The sequence below is a fragment of the Cnephaeus nilssonii genome, assembly GCF_951640355.1.
Source record: "Cnephaeus nilssonii genome assembly, chromosome: 14".
Taxonomy (NCBI): domain Eukaryota; kingdom Metazoa; phylum Chordata; class Mammalia; order Chiroptera; family Vespertilionidae; genus Cnephaeus; species Cnephaeus nilssonii.
The window spans coordinates 4,266,242-4,289,179 of NC_137085.1; the positions used below are offsets into that span (position 1 = coordinate 4,266,242).

Sequence of the window (22,938 nt, forward strand, 5' to 3'; positions counted from 1 at the left end):
CCTGAGGGATGGAGAAACTGAATCCCACTGGACCGAAACGACTCGCTCAGAGTCCGGGGCAGGTCGCTCTCCAGCAAAGGCCTGTGGGAAATGACCTTGGACAGCCCGGGCTGGGGGGGGGGGGGGGGGGGCGGGGCGGGGGCGGGGCGGGCTGCAGTCTCCGTCTGTCCCAGTCCTCAGGAGTAGACAGAGCCTGGGCCCGGATGCCAAGACAGAGATGGGACCAGCTGTTTATTCAACAAAAGCCTTTTATTCATTCAAAAATCGACCATTGGGTTTATTCTGCAGATATTTAAAAAAAAAAAAGGGGGGGGGGAGATGGGGAGGCGTCTCATCACAGTGCCCGTTATGCTAACTCACTCCTCCCTGGGGGACACCTAGCAGAGGAGCGTCTGGGAAACACACCGTCAATAAAGTGGGGCTGGAGGCCAGGGCTGAGGGGAGGTCACAGCCCCTGACTCACCTCCCTGCCTCCCCACCACCGCAGCCTCCCACCCACCCATCCACCCATGGGCATCACCTGTCTAGCCAGTTGGGGGCCCCCACATGCCTTTGCAGCTCACCGCCACCAGGGGGCGCTCCCACATTCCCTTCTTGGATCCCTTAGATGTGGAAGCTGGGGTGGCACGCATGAGGCTTTCTCCAGGGAGACGCTGCCTCTGCCCAGGAAACGCGGGCCCCCCAATCTCTCCCTCCCCCCCCCCCCCCCCCCCTCCACACACACAGAGAGATAAGAGACAAGTCCCAGAAAGCTCAGGTGTGTCTGTCGTCTATGGAGCTGGCTGTCAAACAAAAGCATCTCAGGGGAAGAGAGGGACACCTTACCCTGAAGGTCGCCTGGTAAACCCATGGCCTCCTCCTAAGTACCATCCACACGAAGGGGGCGCAGAGGCTGCGAGGATGAGCTGGACCGTGCTCCTGGGCGCCGGGAGCGAGGGTGGCAGAGGGACCAGCTTCCGGCTGGTCTGGGGTCCCAGGGAGCAGCATCTCACGGGGTCACAGGGCTGGGCCTCGGGTGGAAAAGGGAGCGAGGCCCGCGGGCTGCTCTGGGTTCCAAGGTGCCGCCGCCAGAGGCCTGGTGAGGGAAGGGGACAGAACCGCCCCTGCCTGGCAACCTCGGTGTCTCGTGCACTGCCGGGAAGGGGGCCCTCAAGGGGGGCCTCTGGCAGTCAGCTGTCTCGGGGCACGTACCCAAGGTGCGCCCTGAAGCCTGGCCCAGGGCACCACTCGCTCAGGCCAGAAGGCATAGCCATGGCTCCAAACCGAAGGCCAACCACCTCCCTGGACGGTGGAGGAAGGTCCCGCACACAGAGGCCCGACAGATGCCTGGCAATCGGCGTCAGCCCGAGGGGGCCACACGCTGAGTCCCAGAGAACGTTCAGCCATAGCCCCTTTCCCGCGATGCCTCCGGGTCAGGCTGTGCGACAGCATCCTTCCCGCTGGACCGGAGAGGCAGCCGAGGCTCCGGCAGAGGCCGGAAAGCAATCGGACCTGGGAGGGGCCCACTCTCTCTTCCTCTCCAGCCCCCAGGGGGCCAAGCTCGTCTCCTGCCCTGGGGTCCCAGGTCAGGGCCAGGCAAGGGGACTGCGGGATTGGGAGGCGGGTCCTGGGCCTCCTGGGCCAGTGGCCGGAGCAGAAAGGTGAGCACAGGGGCCTCGGAGCGCCCGGCCTTCCAAGTCACCTGTGAAAACTGCCCTGCTGCTCCGGTCCCCGCGGGGCCTGGGGGCTGACAGTGGAGGCCGCGTGCGGCCAGCGGGCCTGCGTGTGTGAGAAGGGCAGGCTCCGGGGTCGGCAGGAACTCCACTCAGGTCCCAAACCGGCCGGGAGCTGCCCCGCACCCCACCCCTCCTGTGGGCGAGGACCAGCTCTGGGCCAGAAAGACAGCTCAAGAGCCGTCGGGGCCCACACACCACACAGGCTGCCATGCCGGAGACCTGTGCCGAGACAGAGAGCCGCAGCCGCCCCGTCTGCTGGGCGGGCGCACTTAGCCACACGCCAGCGGATCAGCACGCGCAGCCAACTCCCACTTGGAATCACACCGTGTCAGCATGGAGGGACCTTCCACACCCCTCAGCCAGGCCTCGGGGGGCGGCTGGGGCACGACAGGGCCGGGGGGCCCACCGTCCGGGAGCCGGAGCCAGCCTCGCGCTCCGGGACTCCGTCCAAGGTCGTCTGACTTCCCTGGTGGCAGTTCTGGGGCCGCCCTTTCGAGGGGCAGGCGGCGCTAAAACTCTTCCCGCGAGCGCAGGTGGGCACAGCCCCGAGGGCAGCCACCACCCGAACGGGGTGACCTGCACCCTTCTCTTCCCTCCGGTCCAGCGTCGGGCCAGGCGGCGGGCAGGCAGGAGAGCAGAGAGGAGAGACTGTCCACCTGGAGGGAGGACGGGCCCCCACTTCTGCTCACCTGTGTGCAAAGGCCCCCCCTCCCTCCACGTCCTCAGTCTTCCCCGCTGTAGCCGCCCCGCCTGGCGCCGGTCCCAGGCAGGACAAGCCGTCCACGCTCCTCGCCGCTACAGACACCAAAGCAAGAGCCGAGAACCCGAAAGATGCCCCCTGTCCGTCCTCAGAAAGACGCTCAGGACCCAGGGAGGACACAGGACCGGCGGAGTGTGGACGGGAACAGAGAAAAGGGGTGCCAGGAGGAGGCATTCGGGGAGGGAACAGTGCGGTAGCCAGTTAAGAAGCCCGCCTTCCCCCTCTCCAAACATCAAGCACAGTCTCTGAGAAAACAAAGTTTTTGGCGTCTCAGCCGCTGCTGGCAGGTGGGCGAGGGCTGCACATGTAAACGGGGGGGGGGGGGGGGGGGACCCCGCATCCCTGGGAGCTTCGGACGCAGAGGCAGCAGCAACAGTTAACAACCAATAAATAACAGGGTGGTTATATACGATATAAAAAGCAACCTCTTTCCCCACGAAAAGCACAACACGCCGTCACAGAAAGTCATCGTCCCATCAATCCTCCCGGCCACGCGGGTGGCTGGCTGCCCGAGGGCGGGGTGACAAATAACGGGCATCATGCAGCCCCCGACACCCCGGCCCACCCGGGGCCAGGCCGGGGCCTCCGCGTCCTCCCTGGTGGCCCACGGACAAGGCAGAGTTCTCCAAGGTCCCCAAGGCCTTCTCCCCATCTGTCAGTCCGAATCTTCTAGAACAGAAGGTAGGTGTGTGGTGTTTTTTTCTTCTCTTTTTCAATGTCTGTTTGAAATAAAAAACAAAAGCAGGCGCGCGGGAGAGCAGGGGACGGAGCGCGGCCTGCGAAGCAGCTGCATCCTGGGCTTCGCAGACGGCGGAGGCTTTGCCGTCTCCTGTTGTTTTCTGGACAAGCAGAGGTTGTGGGCGACTGGAGCCGGTGGCGTCAGGCGGCGGTGGGTGCAGCAGGCGGGGGAGGAGGGGGAGCTGGGGGTGGGGAGAGCCGGGCCTCTGTTCAGGGGCAGCCCCGTGGAGAATGGCTAGGTGGACACAGGAGGGCGGCGTCGGGGCCGGGGCTGAGGCGGCTCATGGCACGGGAGGAGGCAAGTGGTTCTCAGGCATCTGGAAGACACAAGGAGGGGAGGCGGGTTCAGAGCGGCTGCAGGGCGTGCAGAGCCGGCGGGAGAGTCAGCGAGAGGGTCCGCGCGAAGTCAGGAGGCCTAGCAACGTGCACACCCCCTGACCCACCCATTGGGGGGCGCTTTGCATTTACGCTTCAGAAATAAATGTTTCCTACAGTATCATCTGTAACAGCAAGATTACAGGGAGGGAGAGAGGGAGGGAGGGATGAAGGGAGGGTGGGAGGGTGGGTGGGTGGGTGGGAGGGAGGGAGGGAGCCCAGTGTCCACACTCAGGGCACTGGCTGGATAGGGAGGACGTAGCCATAGGAAGAAGCAGTTTGCAACCATTAAGAACAAGGTGTGGATGGCTGAGAAGCACATGAGAAGGTGAGAATCAGTGATGGGGAAACGCAAATGGAAACCACGAGACACACCACGTCGCACCCACTAGGATGACTTATCATAAAAAATTTAAAAAAAAAAACAAAAGAAGCGGTGCTGGCAAGGGTGTGGAGAAATTAGAACCCTTGTCCGTTGCTGCTGGGAACGTAGAAGGTGCAGCTTCTGTGGAACAATTTGGTGCTTCCTCCGAAAGTTAAACTTGGAGTTCCCATAGCACCCAGCAATTCCGCCCCCAGGCATCTACCCCCCCAAAAAATGTGAACATAGAGACTCAAATAAGTCCCTGCCCCCCAATGTTCACAGCAGCGTCATGCACAATGGCCAACAGGTGGAAACGGCCCAGGGGTCCCTCGGGGGATGACGGATACACACGTGGTCCATCCATCCAGGGGACTGTCCCTCAGCCCGGGAGAGGGATGAAGAACGGACGAGAGGGTCCGCGTGAAGCCGGGAGGCCTAGCGACGTGGAAGAACCTTGGAAAAAACCATGCTGCGTGACAGGAGCCAGACACCACAGCCCACGTGATGCGGGAGTCCATTTCTATAAAATTTCCCCAACAGGCAGGTCTCTACGCAGACAGCAGATGCCTGATGGCCAAGGGCTTGGTGGCGGTGGGGTGGGGAGAGAGGGCGCAATGGGGAGGCGTCATTGTGGAGTGACGCAATATTTTAGAACTAGATAGAGGTGGTGGCTGCACAACACTGTGACTGTACTTTATGCCACTGAATTGTTCACGTTAAAATGGTTAATTTTCTGTCTTGTGAATTTTACCTCAATCAATTAAAAAGAAGAAGAAGAAGGCAGCCCGGGGAACAGCCTGTGACTGTCTGCGCCGCCCACGCACCCTTCCCATCACCTGCTCCACATCCGTGTGGCCTCGCACGTCCCCGCCCCCAGCTGGGACAGGTGTCCGTGTCTGACTCAAAGGGGCCCTCTCCTGATGGGCGTGAGAGGATCTGAAACGTGGTCAGGGCCAGGCAGGAGCTGTGTGCGGGCGGCCTGGGCGAGTCAGAAGGCCCCACGGGGCCAGGGTTTGGGCGACCATTGGGGGCAGGGACAACGGGAGATAGAAGACAGGAGCAGCCACCCCCAGGGAGGTCAGAGCACCCCGAGACAGGCCCGTGTCCTCCCGGCCTCCCGGTGCCCCCTGCCAGCCCCCGGGGGCTCGGCGGACGTCCCAGCCCCGCTCTTCACCTTCCGCAGCGACCCGTGAGCCCTGACGCTGGGCAGCACCGTGTCTGCCGGTGAAGCCACAGACGTGATGGAAGTCCCTGAACGCATTTATCCAGAGAGTCATGATACGTGCACATACATAGACACAGTAACGGCACTGGTCAGCGCTGAAGGCTGTTAGAAATCCAACTTGGAAAACTGGTCAAGAGACAGACTCAAGTATCTACCCTGCCTTTCCTGTTCAAGCCTAGGACTTGGGGTAACCAAATCGCGACTACAGGGAAGCCCGCAGCTCGCACGGGGCAGGGACAGCAGCCGGGGCGGCACCATTTTGCACCACCTGTGAATAAAGGAATGAATGAATGAATGAATGAATGGGGCTGACAGCGCCAGCCATCACGTGCCGCCTCGTGGTCACACACAACCCCAGCCGTGGGGTGTTCTCCCCGAAGTGGGTCACACGGATGCGCAGCCAGCCTGCAGGTCTAACCGCCCCTTTCCGGGGAGAACAAGGAGCAGAAGGTGGTGTCACCACCACCACGGGGCGGCGTCAGCAACCGGCCAACCCCACACCGTGGAACCTCTATAGAACGTGTATCTGGACCCACAGCAAGAAGAAGAAGAAAAGGAAGAGGAAAATGTATACATCAAAATACACTTAAGAGACCTATCGGCCAATTGCAACATGTGGCCTTTACTCAGATTCTGATTCCAATAAACAAAGTGAAAAACAAACAAACAAACTGGGGAGGTAACAAGAAACTGGAAAACCCACTGAAGATTGGGGAACGTTAGGAATTAATCTTGAATTTGGGGCATTATGGGTTTTTTAAAAGAGTCGTTCTTTAGAACACATTTTGAAATTATTTATGCATGAAACAATATGATGTCTTGAATTTGCTTCAAAATACCCAGTGTGGGGGTGTGTGTGGGGGGGGTACGGATGGCACAGGATCGGCTGGGAGTTGGTGACTCTGAAGCTGGCTGCTGGGTACACGGTGTTACACTATTCTCTCTACCGCTGGGCGTGAATGCTTCCATCATAGAAAACTTCCTTAATCCACCCCCCAAATTCTCAACAACCCAAGGTCCCACACCACGGCACTGGTTAAATGAAGGCACAGCTCTCTGACGGAATACTACGCAGCTATGAAAAAGGATGGTCTCAGACAGCATTTGCTGATGTAGAACACTGAGTACGACAGTGAATTCTAGAACAGTGACTTATCCAGGAACGGGGGGACGTCAGGAATCTGAGAAGGCAAGTCAATCACACAAATGATAGAACGCAAGACGGATGCGATGACTATCGGGCAGGCTCGGGGAAAGCCGCGGGGAAGAGGAGGGCGGTGGGGGAGAGCTGGCGGAGGCTGGATCTGGTCGCTCAAAAGCCCATCCTGGAAATAAAGGTACACCTTCTTGGCCGACATGTTGCTGGTGCGGATACGATACGTGTTTACACAAACCGTGTGAAGGAAAGCCTGTGGACACGACAGGATGTGAACATCAAGCCAACTAGGGTGAAACATTTGAAAAACCTCTTTGCTTGGCGCTGTCTCCAAAAGAAAAAAAATAAATGTTTTCTATAAATTGTTCATTAAAAAAAAAAAAAAACCTGAACAACATATGGTTCTGAACTCATTGTTGCTGCGGGAAATATATACACACATATTTTCACAGAAAGCTGTGAGAAAACAACAAAGAGTGTGATTAAATAAATTAATGACACCATCTGACTTTTTCCTGGGGGACAGGATAGGCCTCCTAAACGGAGTATTCGCACATCTTCGTGAGTTCTAGAAGTGTCTGCCCACCATGCCGTACACCTGAGACTAACAGCCAGCACGCGCACACGCACGCACACGCACACGTGTAGAGTGTTCATGGCCGGACAGGACCTCGGGGTCACCCACTCCCTCCCCCGCCAACATGGGGTCTACCAGGGAAGGCAGAGCAGACGGAGGAGAGGACGAGAAAGAAGCCAGGAGGAGCCCTCGCTGGTTTGGCTCAGTGGATAGAGCATCAGCCTGAGGACTGAAGGGTCCCGGGTTCGATTCCAGCCCAGGGCACATGCCTGGGTTGCAGGCTCAGTCCCCAGTAGGGGATGTGCAGGAGGCAGCCGGTCAATGATTCTCTCTCATCATTGTTTCTGTCTCTCTCTCCCTCTCCCTTCCTCTCTGAAATCAACAAAGAAATATATTTTTTTTAAAAAGAAGAAGAAGCCAGGAGGACAGTCGTCGGCCGCAGCAGAGGCCTTGGCTGATTCGAAGGCCCTGCCTCGGAGGCGGCCCCCACGCGCTGTGCCCGCACCGCGAAGACCCCGCGTTGGGCAGGTACTTCTCTGCCGACCCTCGGCGTCCTGTGGCTGGGATTCCGTCCTCCCCCCCACTCCAGGCCCCGAGTGCCCCCTGGACTCACCCCAGCTCTGGGCGTGGACTATACCAGCCCGTCGTAAAGGGACAGCGCCTGCACGATGGAGGGGTCGGCCTTGGACCCCTCCTGGAACTCCTGCAGCGTCAGCTTCCCGTCGGCGTTCTGCAAGCAGAGAGGCAGCGGCTTAGCGGGGAGGGACAGCCGCCTCCGAGGACAGGCGCTGGCCTGGCCCCTGGCCCCGGGCCCCGGGCTGGTCCCAACAGAGCTCCCCAAGCGAGGCCAGGAGGAGGCAGCGCAGCTCGCCAGGTGAGAGGAGTCGGGCGTCAGACCGATGCTGCGTGGCCGGCCGCACTGAGCCCAGCTCTCTGGGTCTGTTTCCTCGTCTGGGGACGAGACGACTGCATGGCCTCCGCAGGGCACCGAGCTTGAACCGGAGGCGCCCTGAGCTCCGTAGTTACCCTATCGCTGCTGTCAATTCCCTGCACGGTGGCTAACCCCAAAGGGTAGGAGCCTAATGCGTCTCTCCGGGTCACTCTTAGAGGGGCATAGCGGTCCCTGGAGCGCCTACCCTGGACCCCGGGAGCCCTGGGGGAAGGCCGGTGGAGCTCACGCACAGGGACTTAGGGGGTGTCTGGGGAGGGGTGGTCTTGGCCAGTATCCCTTCCCTGGAGCGTCTCTCCAGGAGACCTGTGAGCAGAGACCTCCGGGGGGAGAGCATGGCCGGGGGTCCCCCAGCCCAGCAGGTCGTCCTCCCAGCTCGCCTGCCGTGTACCCACACGTGCTAAGTGCGCGGGCTGATCTCATGGGATCCCCACGCCTGCCCCAAGAAGAGGCGCTGCTCTTACCCCCATTTCACTGTGAGGAAACTGAGGCTCGGTCACCTACCCAGAGTCCCCTGGCTGGTAATGGGGGAAGCCAGAATGAACACCCTGTTGGACTCCAGGGCGGGCTTGGTTTCCCCGAATAAGGGAAGTGTGACCTGGAGATTTAAGGGCCTTAGCACTGACTTCCACTGGCCCACCTGTGACATGAGCTCTCCCTGCTCCCCACTCTGCACACGTTTTATTATCAAGAGAGCAGCAGAGTCCGAGCCTGCATGTCCTGACCCCGCTCTGCTGCGGGCTAACCTCTCCCCTTTTAAAAAAAAATGTTTTTATTTATTTTAGAGAGGAAGGGAGAGGGATAGCGAGAGAGAAACATCGATGAGAGAGAAACATCAATTGGCTGCCTCCTGCATGCCCCCTACTGGGGATTGAGCCTGCAACCCGGGCTTGTGCCCTGACCAGGAATCGAACCAGGGACCTCTTGGTCGACGCTCCACCACTGAGCACACGGGCCAGGCTCGTCGCCCTTTCTGAATGAAGGAAGCACAGGCCTCAGGCTCAGAGCTTCCAGGCCAGCGCTGTCTGAGGTCCCTGTGACTGATACTCTTTCCCTGAAGGCGAGCAACGCGGGGCTTCCCGACCACCTGACATCAGACCCCCATTGAAAGCAACGTTGTTCAGGGTCACAGGAAGTTTGACAGAAAGGGTTCCTATCCAGCTGCGGCCCGAGGACAGAATCCAGCAGGGCTGTGAGCTCAGGTGGGAAAGATGAGGTTGTTCTGTTCACCTTCCTCTCCCTGAAATGCAGCTTTTTCTCCCAGGATGCACCTGGGGGACGGTCCCCATCAGAAGCAGGGGTACCTGTGACCTTGCCAACTGTGGAGATCACGGGAAGGTCAGAACACGTCACGGCTGCTCCAGGCAGCACAAACGTGTATCATTGCTTCAAAAATATGGGGTGGTGCCCTAACCGGTTTGGCTCAGTGGATAGAGCGTCGGCCTGCAGACTGAAGGGTCCCAGGTTCGATTCCGGTCAAGGGCATGTACCTTGGTTGCGGGCACATCCCCAGTGGGAGGTGTGCAAGAGGCAGCTGATCAGTGTTTCTCTCTCATTGATGTTTCTAACTCTCTATCCCTCTCCCTTCCTCTCTGTAAAAAATCAATAAAATATATATTAAAAAAATATATATGGGTGGCTAGGCCCAACGCAATAGCTCATCATTAATGTGTTCCTAAAGAGGCTCCTAGAATACTACATCCCCGGTTCTTCTTAGAACATGTTGACAGCTGTATTCCAGAATAATCCGCTTCCTTCGTGATCCTACGCACTTATTCGATGGCCACAGACTTCTCCAGAATGCCGAAAGGTCTGTGGCCCCAACAGAAACGGTTGAGAACCTTGGTTTGTGAAAGAAAAACTGTCCGGCAAACTTACTTAAAACAGGTGCCTGATGGGGATGGCTGCCCACCAGACCTCTGGACACCTCACCAGGCCGTGCCGCCTGCCTGAGCCAGCACCTGGGGACCAAGGCCTGGCCCCCAGCTCTGCACCCGCCTCCCCGGTCAGCCCGGCTTCCCCACGGCCTCACCTTGTCCATCATGGCGAAGATCCGGTCCACTCTCTTCTCAGGGGTGTTCTCCTCCTCGGGGAGCTCCACGGTGTTCCCCTGCCGGGGATGGACAAGCTGGGGGCGGGGCTCCCGCGCTCCAGGCTTTGGCGTTGGGCCAAACATTGGCCCCGCACACCGGGCTGCTTCCAGGCGAGGACCGCCTCTCCCTCCCACGCCCAACGCCCCCACCCTCTCTGCCCTTCCGCGGGGACATCCAGCCTCCACCTTTCTCCCAGGAAGGAGAAGGACAGAGTGGCCCCAGGCAGTGGCCCTCACCTGGCCGGCTCACCCCCACCCGCCGCCGGAGAGCGGCCCCACCGGGGTGGTCCCTGTGAGCCAAGCCGAGCCACTCAACTGGCTGCCCCCCAGTCTCCTACCCGCAGCACCCAGAGCTCTCACCACCATCTGGTAAATGGCGTCCACAATGTCCAGCATCTCGGTCCTGGTGATGTAGCCGTCGTTGTCCAGGTCGTAGAGCTTGAAGGCCCCTGCAACCAACCAGCCGGCGGGTCACCCGGGCCCAGCCCAGGGGCAGCTCTGCGCCCGCCTCCTGCCCTCTGCCCCTCAGCAGCGATGGGGACCCACAGCCATGCCTCACCCAGCCAACGAATACTTACATCAGGACCAGCAGGCAGACACACACACACACACACACACACACACACACACACACACCATTTCAACTGGGACTAGGAAGAAAGAAACTGGGAGTAAAAGGAGGGGGCCTCGGCCAGTGGGAGGCCTCAGGGGCTGGAGCTGGGAGGAAGGACTGGCCCAGGAGGCGTCCTGGTGGTCCCCCTCTCTCCCCCGCACCCCTCAGCCTCTCCCATCCCAGTTACCCAGAGTCCCTGCTACTCTTCGGCCAACTCAGAAAATAAAACAATACGCCCAGCCCAGGGGACAAGGAGCTTTTGCATGAATAAAATCCTCTTTTATTCTTTCTGCTGCTGTTAATCCTCACCTGAGGATGTTTTTCCCATTGACTTTTAGAGAGTGGGAGGGAGGAGGGAGGGATAGAAGAGAGAGAGGAAGAAGACATCGATGGGAGAGATGTTCCCCTCGGCTTAGAACCTGCAACCCAGGTGCGTGCCCTGGACCGGGAACAGAACCTGCAACCCTTTGGTGAGCAGGCCGATGCTCTAACCACTGAACTACCGGCCAGAGCAATCCTCTTTTATCCTCAAAAAAAAAGAAGAGAAAGAAACGGCAGGGGTTTCTCGCTGCTGAGACAACACAATGCCAGCGTCTTAGTGAGCAGTGAGCTCTGGCCCAGCTGTTTCCATCTTCTCAATAGCTTCCCTTCCATCAGCCCCGGGCCAGTGTGGGCCCGCACGTCTGCCCTCTGCATCCTCCGTCCCAGTCTCCTCGGCAGTCCCCTGCCGGGAGCCCTCCTCCCTGCTTCCTACCAGCCAGCTCCCTCCCCGCCCAGCTCGGCTCTGACTCACCACGGGGTCAGCTCCCCTCCTGCCAGCTCTCACCTCCCTCTTCCTGTCTCGGTTTTATGGGATTTTAAAAAATCACGTTTCCATGCTAGACTGAGCCGTGAGAGCAGGTGCCCGTCGATCTGACCACCCCTCCTATCCCACCCCACCCCCCCGCCGCCGGGTTCCTGGCCTCCTGCCCAGCACGGACACGTGGCCCTGTTTGGTCAATATCCGTTGGGTGAGCGAGGATGTAAGTGAATGAATGAGCACAGTCATCAGAACAGCGGCCTCCTACGCGGTGGGCCCGGCACCTGAAGTGGGTCTTTAACTCCAGGCGGCAGTGGCCGAGTCCACGTCTGCACCCGCCTGAACGCCCCTTCGCTCCTGCCCCATCTGTCCACCCGCCTAAGTGAGCCACGTTCCTCCCGCACGGCCACCTCCAGGCCCTCCTCGGACCTGAAACGGCTGAACGTCTGGGCCACGCTCTCAGCTGGGACAGGAGGCCTGGGCCCGTTCTCTGGCCTCGCCTGGCCGGGGACCGACCGCCCAGCGGCTGCCCAGCGGAGCCCGAGGCATGGACTTACACCGCAGCTTCTCGTCCAGCGTCCCCCTCGAGGTCACCGACAGCGCCTGGATGAACTCCGAGAACTCGATCCGCCCATCCTGGCAGGAGACAGAGGGGCAGGTGGCCTCGGTCAGTCGGGCCACCTGGTCAGGCCAGACCGTGGGCAGGTGGTGGGGAGCGGCAGCAGGCACCCGAGAGCGTGGCAGACAGACGCCACACGGAGAGGGCGGCGGGGAAGGAACGAGGGACAGAACCGGGAAGGGGGAGGGGAGGGAGTCGGATTAGAAATGGGACAGGTCGGGCGGGAGGGGCAGGAGGAAGGGGTGAGGCCACGGGGAAGACCACACACAGGCACCATCTCTGGGCGCGAGCCGCCTGGAGGTCCCCTCCCCCTGGGCCTAGACCCACAGGCTGGGGCTCTTGAAGAGGATGGGGCTCTAGGCTGTGCAATCCTGCCTATTGGTTTTGCAAATGGGGAAACTGAGGCCCGGAGCTCCCTCAGGGCCAAGTAGAGTGACTGTCAGCCTGGAGTCACCTGGGGCGGAAGCCAGGCCTCACGGAACAGAAACAGCCCAAGTGCCCAAGAGCGGGGGCGTGGGAACAAGTCGCAGTGAATCCACCGTGAGCACCAGGGAGCCAGAGACGTGCTGGCGTGGGGCAGAGTCCGGAGGACAGCGGGCGCCCCAACCAGGGATCCGCCAGCTGCCGGCGGCCACCGCCAGGAGGGGACACGCGACAACTCAGATAAGCCTTGAAACCGTGGTGCTCCGTGAAAGACTCCACACTGTCTGATTCTCAGACCTCAGTTTCCTCATCTGCAAATGGGAGTATTCATATGACACGCCTGTGGGCTGTAAGCTTTCACGTGAAGGGCTGTACATGTCCAGTAAACGTCTGTGCCGATTATAACGCCTGTTATTGCCCCTGGAGGCATTTGCATTTGGTGTTGGTAAGAAAAAGATCAAGGTATACATGTGCATGCATGTATGTACACATACAGGTGTGCACACATGGTATAGATATGCACATGCATTATCTCCGTGTGGTGCCTGTGTATGCTTGTGTGTGCATGTGCACAATGAATGTATGCATGTCTGGGTGTGCATGCACTCATGTGTATCTGTGTATGTGTGCTTTTGAGTGTGCACACGTGTTGTTCCTTCTCCCGGAGGGAACACCGGGGGAGAGAGTAGGTGTGGAACCGCTGCGGGAACCCCGGAGCTGAGCAGCAGCTGGGGGGGAGGGGACTCACCAGCGCAGGCCCCGCCCTCCCCAGCTCACCTTGTTTTCGTCAAAGACGTTGAAAACAAACGTGGCGAACTTGGTGGGGTCTCCGAAGGGGAAGAACTGCTTGTAGATCTTCTGGAAGCCCGCGGAGTCCAGCTGCCCGCTGGGGCAGTCCTTGATGAAGCCCTTGTACCTGAGTGACAGACAGTGAGGGAGGGTCAGGGACCCCAGCACCCCCCCCCCCCCTGCCAGGAGCGCCTGCCCTCCAGGCTGTGGTCCCTGTCCAAAGAGACCCACACACGGGGGTCCCGGGCACAGGCCTGCGTCACAGGCACGGCTCTCCCACTCTGCCTCTCCCTAGCTGTGTGGCCTGAGGCGGGTGACTGTGCCTCTCTGAGCCTCGTTTGTCCAAGGGCTAAGAGTCGCAGGAGAAGTCACCCAGACAGTGTGCACAGAGCAGCCGGCCACTCAACCCTGCTCCCCACAGGGGGGCTGAAACAAAACCCACCACCAACATCCCCAAAGCCACACTCCTGCCCAGAGCAGTTCTGCCCCCCACCCCTGCCCCCCACTTTCTCCACGGAGCCCCTCCTCCCCCGGTGCTGGCAGAGTTGGTGGGCAGAGCCACCATATGGGGCCGGCAGCTGGCTCCTCCCACATGCCTGCACCCCAATACACATACACCCTGCTCCCAGTCGGTTCCCAAAGACCGTGTGACAGACGCGGAGCGGCAGGGCGAGCTTGGAGGGAACCTGGTTTGTTCCAAGTGGCCTTGTCCACCGTGTATCCCAGTGCCCGGCACAGGACCCTCCGGACTCCCGGCTGACGGCAGCCTGGCTTTGCAGCCCAAATCCCGGCTCCGCCACAAGTTAGCTGTGCAACCTCGGGCAAGTGGCCTCCCCTCTCTGAGCCTCAGTCTCCTCATCCATAAAGAGGCAGTTATCACACCCATGTTGTCGGGATTGAGATGGTGCATGCAGCTCACTTGGCATGAAGAAGCGTCACCAGCAGGACCTTCAGGATTATGCCCGGCGGTGCCGTCCACTCCTCTGGGGAGGGTCCCGGCACAAAGGGAAGCCAGGGAGCCGGATCACCATCACCAGCCACGGCTCCTACCTCCCTGGGCAATTCTGTGCGGGCCCTTTGCCAACCTCCGTCCCCTGGAATAATGCCCTCACGGCCCCGTGAGCTAGGAACTACGGTGAGGCCCACTGCATGGATGAGAAAACTGAGGCTCACAGAGGGTAGATGTGAGTCCCCACGTCCCAGACTGCAGCCAAGGTGGGGACTGAGGTGAGGAGCCCAGATGCTCGGAGACTAGATCGCTGGGGACCTTCCCGACGTGCGCGGGGGCTCCTCTCACCTCTCTCACGAGCCAGGGGAGGACTCGGGGAGAGTGGTGCTTGAAGTCGCTGGTGGGGCCGTGACCGGGGTCCGGGGCTAGAGGACGCCGTGGGGAAGCCAGGGCTCCTACCCGTTAGAGAGCATCCGGGGGCCTGGGACGGGCGCTGGTCACAGAGGACCCGGGGCACCGAGGCCCTGGAGCGGGAGCCTCGGGGACGGCGCCCAAATGAAGGAGGTCAGATGTCTCGCTAACGGCAGCTGTGCTGTAGGGGGAGGGGGGAGGGGTGCTGGGTGAGAGAGAGGCTGGGAGGAGAGCAGAGAAGAGGGAGTGGGGGTGGGACATGCCCAGATTTGCACACAGGGCCAGGACACAGCGCGGGGAGAGCTTTTCGGGGACAAGACCTGATCCATGACCCCAGGCCTCCAGGCCTCCAGGCCAGGGTGGTCCCTGGGCAGGAGGAGGGGCATGCCTGCCACCAGGACTTGGTGATCCAAGAGGGGGCACACTCCACAGTCACCCCGTGGCTCTGGGTGCCGGGGTAGGGGCCACACTTCCCCTGGGCTCCCAGAGCTCCTCATTTCTGCAACCACGTATGTCGTATGTCGCTGAGTATTTCTAAAAGCATTTAAAGCAATCAAGAGAAAACAAAAGGCTCCCATCGGAGCCTCCTGGATGGTCCCTGCGGGGGGGGGGGGTGAGGGGGGCACCTCACAGGCCCCCCTGTCTCTCGCCTCCAGGGAGGGGAAGCTGTTTGCTCAGGGCCTCAGCCGCAGCCATAGCAGTGGAGCCGTCAGCACTGTGAGCAGCTGTGGTGGGGCCGGCAGGGGCGTCCTAGAGCATTAATGAGGGCTGGGGGGCTGGGGGGCTGGGGGGCTGGGGGGCTGGGGGGCTGGCGAGCCCAGGGAGGTGGTCCCAGTGGGGAGTCTTCAGGGGCCTTCTGGTTATCCCTGCAGAGGCTGTCACTGTCACTGTGGGCCTGGATGGTGGGGGCCTGCCCTATATGGCCCCTCCGGGGACAATAGCTGGGCCCGGGGCACTGCCCCAGCCTCTTTTTGCCCACTGGCCCCATAGTTCATACCCAGACACACTTTCTGGAACTTGCCATGCCATGTCCAGCCTCCAGACCGTTGTACCTGCAAGTCATTCTGCCTGCAAAGCACATCTTCCTCCTCTTAATCAGGCTAATCCACTCATCCACCAAGTCCCAGCTTAGATGCCGCTTCCTCCAGGAAGTCCTCCCTGGCCGCCCAGAGGCCACATGGCTCCTCCACTCCCTTGTATGTGCCTAGCACAGTACGGACCACACCTCCAGACGGGGTCCCCCACCTGAATGGGGGCTCCCTGACACAGCGGCGCTCCAATGCCTGGGATGGGGCCTGGCATTTAATGGGGCTTGGCAAATGTCCAGTGAGATAAACAATGGGAAAGAAGGAAGGAAGGGAGGGAGGGAGGGAGGGAGGAAGGAAGGAAGGAAGGAAGGAAGGAAGGAAGGAAAGAAGGGAGGGAGGGAGGGAGGGAGGGAGGGAGGGAGGGAGGGAGGGAGGACAGACACACAAACTGCCAGGGTCCCTGGACAGAGCCGAGAGCTCCCTGCAGCTGATTAGAGAACTCCTGATGTGCTCCCACCTCCATGGATGGATGGGGAGCTGGGTCCAGAGAGGGGGAGAGACTGGCCCAAGGTCACACAGCACGTTAGCAGCAGGTCAGGGCTCAGACCCAGGGCTGCCTCCCAGGCTCCCACCTCGCCTGCTCCTCTGGGAACTGGGCTGCACCACCCCGGTGTCAACACACAGGCAAAGCGCCCTCTACCCCAACATTGCAGAAGGCGGGGGGCACCAGCCTCGCTGTCCCAGACAACCCAGTGTCCCCGGGCCCCAAATCCACCCTGCAAGTTGTCACAGCTCCGAGGCCAGCATTCCATGCCGCTCGAGGTCCAGTCGGAGGGGCAGCCCATCCCCCACTGGCTGGCTGAGTCGGGACACCCCACACAGGCACACACACCCCGCCCCCCCGCCCCCCCACTGTGGGCACCCGAGGGAGCTGCTGCCTCATAATAAAGTTCATGCCCAGAAATTTCTTCCCCACCTGGGCCCAGGCCTCAGGTTCCAACAGGCCCGGGCCTCCTCCCTCTCCTCTGCACGCCCCCCTCCTCTGTAACCCCCCCCCCCCGCCCCAGACTTGGAGCCGCCAGGAAGCCTGCTGCTCTGCCCAGCGCTCAGAAGACCTGGTCCTGCCCCGTCCTGTCTCGCTGTGAGAGGGACCCTGAGCAAACCCCTTCCCCACACGACCCTTGACCTCCCTCCGGCATAATAGGTGGTGTAGCCTAGACCAGGGTCCCTCCAGCCAGCACCGCTGACGTTTGGGCCTGGATGGTGGGGGCCTGTCCTGCGTGCTGTGGGGTGTCAGCAGCACCCCTGGCCTCCACCTGCTAGATGCCAGGAGCACCCCTCCCCCAAGTTATGACAACCAAGAGTCCCTAGACGTTGCCAAAGGTCCCCAGGCGGCAGAACCACAAACTAGCTGGTCTCTGGGGAGCCCCACAGGCTTGGGGGTGTCTACCGCCAGTGACTGCCTTTGCCGTGGTCTGTGATTCTGAGTAACAGCCACCCTCAGGCACCTGCTGAGAGCGGGGCTCGGGCCTATGTGCTTGCCAGGCACAATCCCCCCAAACTGTCCCCAAGCCCAGCAGGCGAGGACCACTGTGCCTATTGTACAGATGGGGAAACTGAGGCTGCAGACAGTTAAGTCCCCTCGTGGCCCAGGGCCTTCCCACGGCATTTCCTCTGCTCGGCCCACTCTGTCCCGCCTCCTCGCCGACTGACTCCCGCTCCCCCTTCGTTTCTGGCTCCAGTGCACCCCCCGCAGAGGAGCCCAGGGTGGCGATGAAACAGGAGAACCCCAGAACCGCCAGCTGCCTTCTCACGCGTCTTGGGAAGGGAAAGGGAAAAGGAAACCTGCTTTTCACAAAAACACGAAGGCCCCTGACAAAGCACCCCCCGCTGCACGCCGGGCTTCCTCCCCGGGGCCTCCCACGGCCTTCTGTTCCCACTGCGCCAGCCGGTGTCCCCCAGGGAGTCCAGGCACTTCGTGTCCCTCCGTCCCCGCGGCCCCCAGAGCCCAGCACTGGCTTGGCACATGGCAGCTGCTCAGCAAAGATTTACTGAACAAACCACCCAACAGACAAATGATTGAGTGAATGAATGAATGAACAAATGAAAGACGGTGAATGCACGAATGCACGAACCCTCGCCGGGACACCCGGGTCCAATTCCGACTTAGCTCCTCGTTCTCCGGGGGCCCTGAGGAGGCCCCAGCACTGCCACGGCCTCCGTTCCCCATGGGCCCGGCCTGCCAGGACTTTCCGGAACTCACCGCCCTGTCCCCACAGAACACTGTTCGCTGGGACCCATCTTGCACCGAGCCCGCCCCGCCCTCCATGCCCATCGCCCCCTGTGCCGAGGGTTCGGCCTTGCAGCTGTGCTCTCCGCGGCGGGCACGGCGGGAACGAAGTAGATGGACGGGTACGTGAGAAAGCCGAACCCCAGCTGCAGTCAGCCCCACGCAGCTGGGACCGCAGCCTCCCGCCCCCGGGACCGCTGTATTCTCTCTTCAAACCGCTCCCTTCCCCTGGCATGCCCCCCAGCGCTGCCTGGAGCCCGGACTTCAGGGCCCTGGAGGAGGGTTCCAAACACATCCAGGCGGGTGACGCCTCCTCCTTTCTCCTCTCCCACCCCCACACCCTGCCTTGGACTTTGTGGGGTTTCCCAGAGCAAGAGCCAGCAGGTCTGAGCCCTCATAGCCTGGAGGAGGCGTGAGCTGGACCCAGACTCCACACACACACACACACACACACACACACACAGCAGTGTGACCTGGGCACGTGCCTCCGGCCCTCTGAGCCTCAGTTTCCTCATCTGTAAAATGGGGCTTCCCCTAGACCGGGGGTGAGGATCATCTGGCCCGGGGGCTGTGTTAGGCCTGCGCAATCCTTTGGCCTGGCCCTGCCAGGGCTCTAGGGTGAGTGAGTGAAAGGTCTGACCCAATAGAGCAGGCTCATTTTTAAGCTGTTCCTTCTGCAGGGCCCGCGAATGCTGCTGTAAACATCCAAATGGCCCTTGGCAGGAAAAAGGTCCCCACGCCGGCTGACTGACTTTCCCGGCCGCGTTGACTGAAGTGTTAGCACAGTGCCCGGCCCCCAGGGGGCGCCCGAGGCCGTGCACTGCGAGGACGGCCCAGGAGGACGGACAGCTGGCCCTGCTGGGGCGGCTGCAGAATTCCTCCTGCGCCAGCCACTATTTCTGTGACTGTACCGCCAGGTTATTTGGCTACTATAAAGGTGATAATCGCATTATATAAACACTGCAAAACAGGAAATGTAAGAGAAAAAAACTACTAAATGCCGGCATAACACAAGACGATCCTGTCTCGTGCTGGAGACACAGGCCCGGGGGTCCGTGCTGACCTCTCAGCGGAGGTGACAGGGGAGTGGAGATGCCAAGATCTGGGGGCAGAGGGAACAGCAGCGGGAACAGCAGGTTGCATTCTGAGGCAGGAACGAGCTCAGCGTGGGTGAGGATGCCATTGTGGCTGGTGCCTGGTGAGCAGGGGAGAGGGTGCAGGCATAGAACCGGGGAGCCCCGAGGGCCGGAGGAAGGCAGGGTTCAACTCTCTCCTAGCCCTGAAGGCACCGCCGTAATGAACCGAAGGACAGTGACTCGAGGTCCATGGAACTTTCTGGCAAATGAAAGATCATTTCTTTTCTACATAAGCTCTTTAGAGAGAGTTCCCCTGCGGCAGGACGGGGTGTCACGGGGCCTAGGGTGCCAGGTTTACTGAGGGAGCCTCACCACCTGCCCCCCTCAAACACGCCAGGCCTGTCCCACCGCCGAGCCCCTGTCCTGGCTGCTCCCCGTGCCTGGAACACCCTCACGTGTTAGCTTGATGAACGAACGAAAGTCCCTCCACCGGTGTGGGCCTCAGTTTCCCCACCTGCATCATGAGGAGGGGCCCTCAGTCTCAGGACTGCTCCCTGGGTGGCACTGATGAGGGGATCAGGATTGTCGTGGTTGTCTTAGCAACGCCAACAGACAGGAGAGGACTAGGCTCTGCTCCAAACATTTTCGATAAATTAGCTCATTTATTCCTCACAATGTTCCATTAAAGGGTGACTATTACTACCCTCACTTCTCAGTTGGGGAAACTGAGGCGCTGAGAAATCCAGTAACTTGTCCAAGGCCACTCAGCCAGGATGTGGGGACTCAGAACCCGGCCTCCGGAGCCCACCTGGCCACTCTGCTCCCTGCCTCTCCTGGGGGAGGCCCAGGTGTGAGCAGGGGAGGACGCAGGGGGCTCATCTAGGAAATGCCATGATGGGATGGTGGCTGTGAGGATGAGAGGAACAAGGACGCATCTCTAGCCTTGGGTCCCCGTCTGAACAGTGGAGGGAAGACCGTGGCCCCGTCTGTCTTCTCTTGGGCACCGTGCTAGGACCTGTCCAGGAAATGTCTCCCCAATGCATCACCATTCCTGTCAGACACACGGGGAAACTGAGGCTCGGGAGTTAGATCGTTCAAGGTCCCTAGGACAGGAAGGCACAGCTGGGCTCTAGCGTCCATTCCTAAACCACCAAACGTTGCTAGAAGGTGTGCACACTCAGCGAGCTAACCTCCTTGCTCTCCTAACCATGCCCCCAACTCAGGCTCACCCTGTCTGCTCCATATCCCACAATGACTGAAAACCTGCCGCCTATGCCCGGCCCAGGGCAGGCATCACTAATCCATGACAGAGCTCATTCATCGCTCACTGCCATCCCTTCCGTTTGCTCCGTGACATACAGCCGGCGAGGCGACGCTGCGGGCAGCCACTATGGATGGATGAGAACTGCCATCCAAGAGGAAACTGTCACCCCTGACCCCATCACGTTGCAGAAGGGACTTCTCAAGGCGACAGGATGGTATGGCCACGAGGCTGGGCCTGGGACCCCGAATCCTCACTTGTCTCTGGTCCCAACCTCTCTTGTTGGCGGGCAGGGCCGGCATTAGCCCTTCCCGGCCGGGTGGTCCTTAGAGATGTCACACAAGGCCAGGAGTCACCAGCACCCATCCCCACGCCGCCCAGCTGCTTTGGGCCTATGTCAGTCCGCCGTGGGCCAAGGCGGCCTGGACGGCTTGTGGGTGAGCCGCTCCCAGAGGCCCCTCCACGTGCCCCCATCCTGGGCAACAGGACTGCTGCCCCACCAGCACGAAGCCGATGCCCCTCCCCCACAGCATTCTGGGAAGAGCAGCTACTCACCACTGCTGGACTTCCTTCTCGGTGACTGCAAGAGAAAGCAGAGGAGGAGCCTGTTAGTTCAGGGAGGCGCCCCGGGGACGGGCGGATGCTGGGAGCCCCCCACCCCGCCACGCCCCATGGTCTGCCCGTGCCGGGCACCGCTGGCTCTGACCAAGGACATGCCCGTGAACAGACCCAGTCAGGAGCTCGGTGTCGGACCACACAGCAGGGGACAGCACCGGCCCAGTCCCCCCGGGCTGCCGGCAGGACTGCCAGGAACAGCCTCTTGGGCGCAGGGATGGCTTCTCCCTGCCCTCCTGGGGGGCCGTGACCCCGGTGAGCATCAACACACATTCTTCCCGCCGGGTGGACATGTAACATACATTCTTCCCACCGGGTGAGCATTAACACACATTCTTCCCACTGGGTGAATATGTAACATACATTCTTCCCACCGGGTGGACATTAACATACATTCTTCCCACCGGGTGAACATGTAACACACATTCTTCCCACTGGGTGGACATGTAACATACATTCTTCCCACCGGGTGGACATTAACATACATTCTTCCCACCGGGTGGACATTTAATACACATTCTTCCCATCTCTCAGTCCCGGGGACAGCACAGTCAGAGAAGGTGCTGGCTTCCCCAGATGCTCGGCTGCCCCGCCTGCTTGTGGGGGGGCAGAGAGGCTGAGCCCCCCTCAGCCCAGCAGCGCCCAGCACCTGCCCCCGCGGCCATCCCTGCCGCCCCCCGCCGCCGTCAGCCCCGAGTCCTTCCACGAGCAAGATGGGAGCGGCGCCGGGAACCAAAAGCTGCAACGCGCCGAGTGAAGTGGCTGGACCTCCCGCCAGGCCCCGTAGTCATTCTTCGCTGAACCGTGAAACAAACAAAAGAAATGTTTCTTCTGGAAAGTACTGAGTCGGTTCAAGTTGGAACCAAACCAGTGTTCCCTGAGAATTCACTGAATAGGACGGTCCAACCACTGTCCGCGGGGCTGACCTGGGAGAGCAGCGCCAGCCCGGGCCTCGGCCTCCTCGTTTGTGACGTGGGAAGAATAGCGACAGAGCCTGCCACCGGAGCTGTCCTGAGACGTCAATCAAAACAGGTGTGAACGCTCCGGAATCCCGGCAGAGGGCCGGGGAATGTGCCCCATACAGGCTTGTGGGATGAACGTGTGAGTGAGTGAATGAATGAATGAATGCGTGAATGATTGTATGAATGAACAAATGAATGAATGAATGAATGAATTGTGACTGAATGAACAAATGAACGAATGCATGAATGAATGAGTGAATAAGTGAGCACATGAGTGAATGAATGAATGTATAAATGAGCAAACGAATACATGAACTAATGAATGACTGCATGGACAAACAAATGGACAGGAAGGAGGTGTTAGGTGGAGGTCAGGTGAGGAAAGAACCTGGAACCCTTCCCAGGGAAGGGGAAAAGGAGGCCCTAGGGGGTGCCCCTGAGCTGTGTGCGCCCGATCAGACTGGAGGCCGCTTTTCAAAAACGGCGTAAAGCCAGCTTTTAACAAGTGCCAAGGACCACGTGCCCACTGCAAGCCCAGGGTGCCCAGGGCCTTCGTGCTTTGGCTCAGCAGCCCTGATAACAAACGCTGGAAGGAGGGAAGAGAGCACTACTCTGTCCTGGTTCCAAACAGGGAAACTGAGGCACAACGGGGCCAGCACAGGACGTGGTAAGGAGAGGGTCTGAACGGCCTGACCCTCAGCCTGGAAGCTTCACTAGGCCCCTCCTCATCAGCATGCCCCGCCCACAGGCACAGAGATGGAGACCTGTCCACCAGCAGCCACTGCTCAAGGGAGAGTCGGGCAAGGACGGGAGATGCTGGTGGCCTGGAATGGCAGACCTGGTTTAAAAAAAATAATCGCAATTTTCCAAGAAAGTATTGGCAGAGGATAGGGGATGGGAAGGGGGTCAGGCATTGGGGTGGGGGGGGGGCAGAGAGGGAAGGCGCCCCTGTTCTAACAGGGGTGGACTGCCCTAGACCTGTTGCAGTGAAGGGCAGCAGGGGCTGAGGGACTAAGGCCCGAAGAGACTCATCACAGCACAGCCAGGAGCCTAGGGGCCTGGCCTCTGGACTAGACCATCTGGGTTCAAATCCAGCTCCACAGTTTATGAGCTGTGTGTCCTTGGACAAAGTGCTTCCCCTCTCTGAGCCTC

The 22,938-nt window shown here is 60.3% G+C and overlaps 1 protein-coding gene across 1 annotated transcript in view; it reads right to left on the reverse strand.

Moving 5' to 3' along the window:
- Nucleotides 1-729: 729 nt before the first annotated feature.
- The window catches only part of NCS1 (neuronal calcium sensor 1), a 40,874-nt gene continuing 18,665 nt past the window's right edge, over nucleotides 730-22,938 (reverse strand). Inside the window, exons 2-8 of the mRNA XM_079790415.1 lie at nucleotides 20,765-20,789; nucleotides 13,183-13,321; nucleotides 11,921-11,999; nucleotides 10,312-10,400; nucleotides 9,892-9,969; nucleotides 7,524-7,640; nucleotides 730-3,530 (exon numbers count right to left, since the gene is read on the reverse strand). Coding sequence (XP_079646541.1) covers nucleotides 7,542-7,640; nucleotides 9,892-9,969; nucleotides 10,312-10,400; nucleotides 11,921-11,999; nucleotides 13,183-13,321; nucleotides 20,765-20,789 — 509 coding nt within the window. The 3' untranslated portion in view covers nucleotides 730-3,530; nucleotides 7,524-7,541. The remainder of the gene's footprint in view (nucleotides 3,531-7,523; nucleotides 7,641-9,891; nucleotides 9,970-10,311; nucleotides 10,401-11,920; nucleotides 12,000-13,182; nucleotides 13,322-20,764; nucleotides 20,790-22,938) is intronic.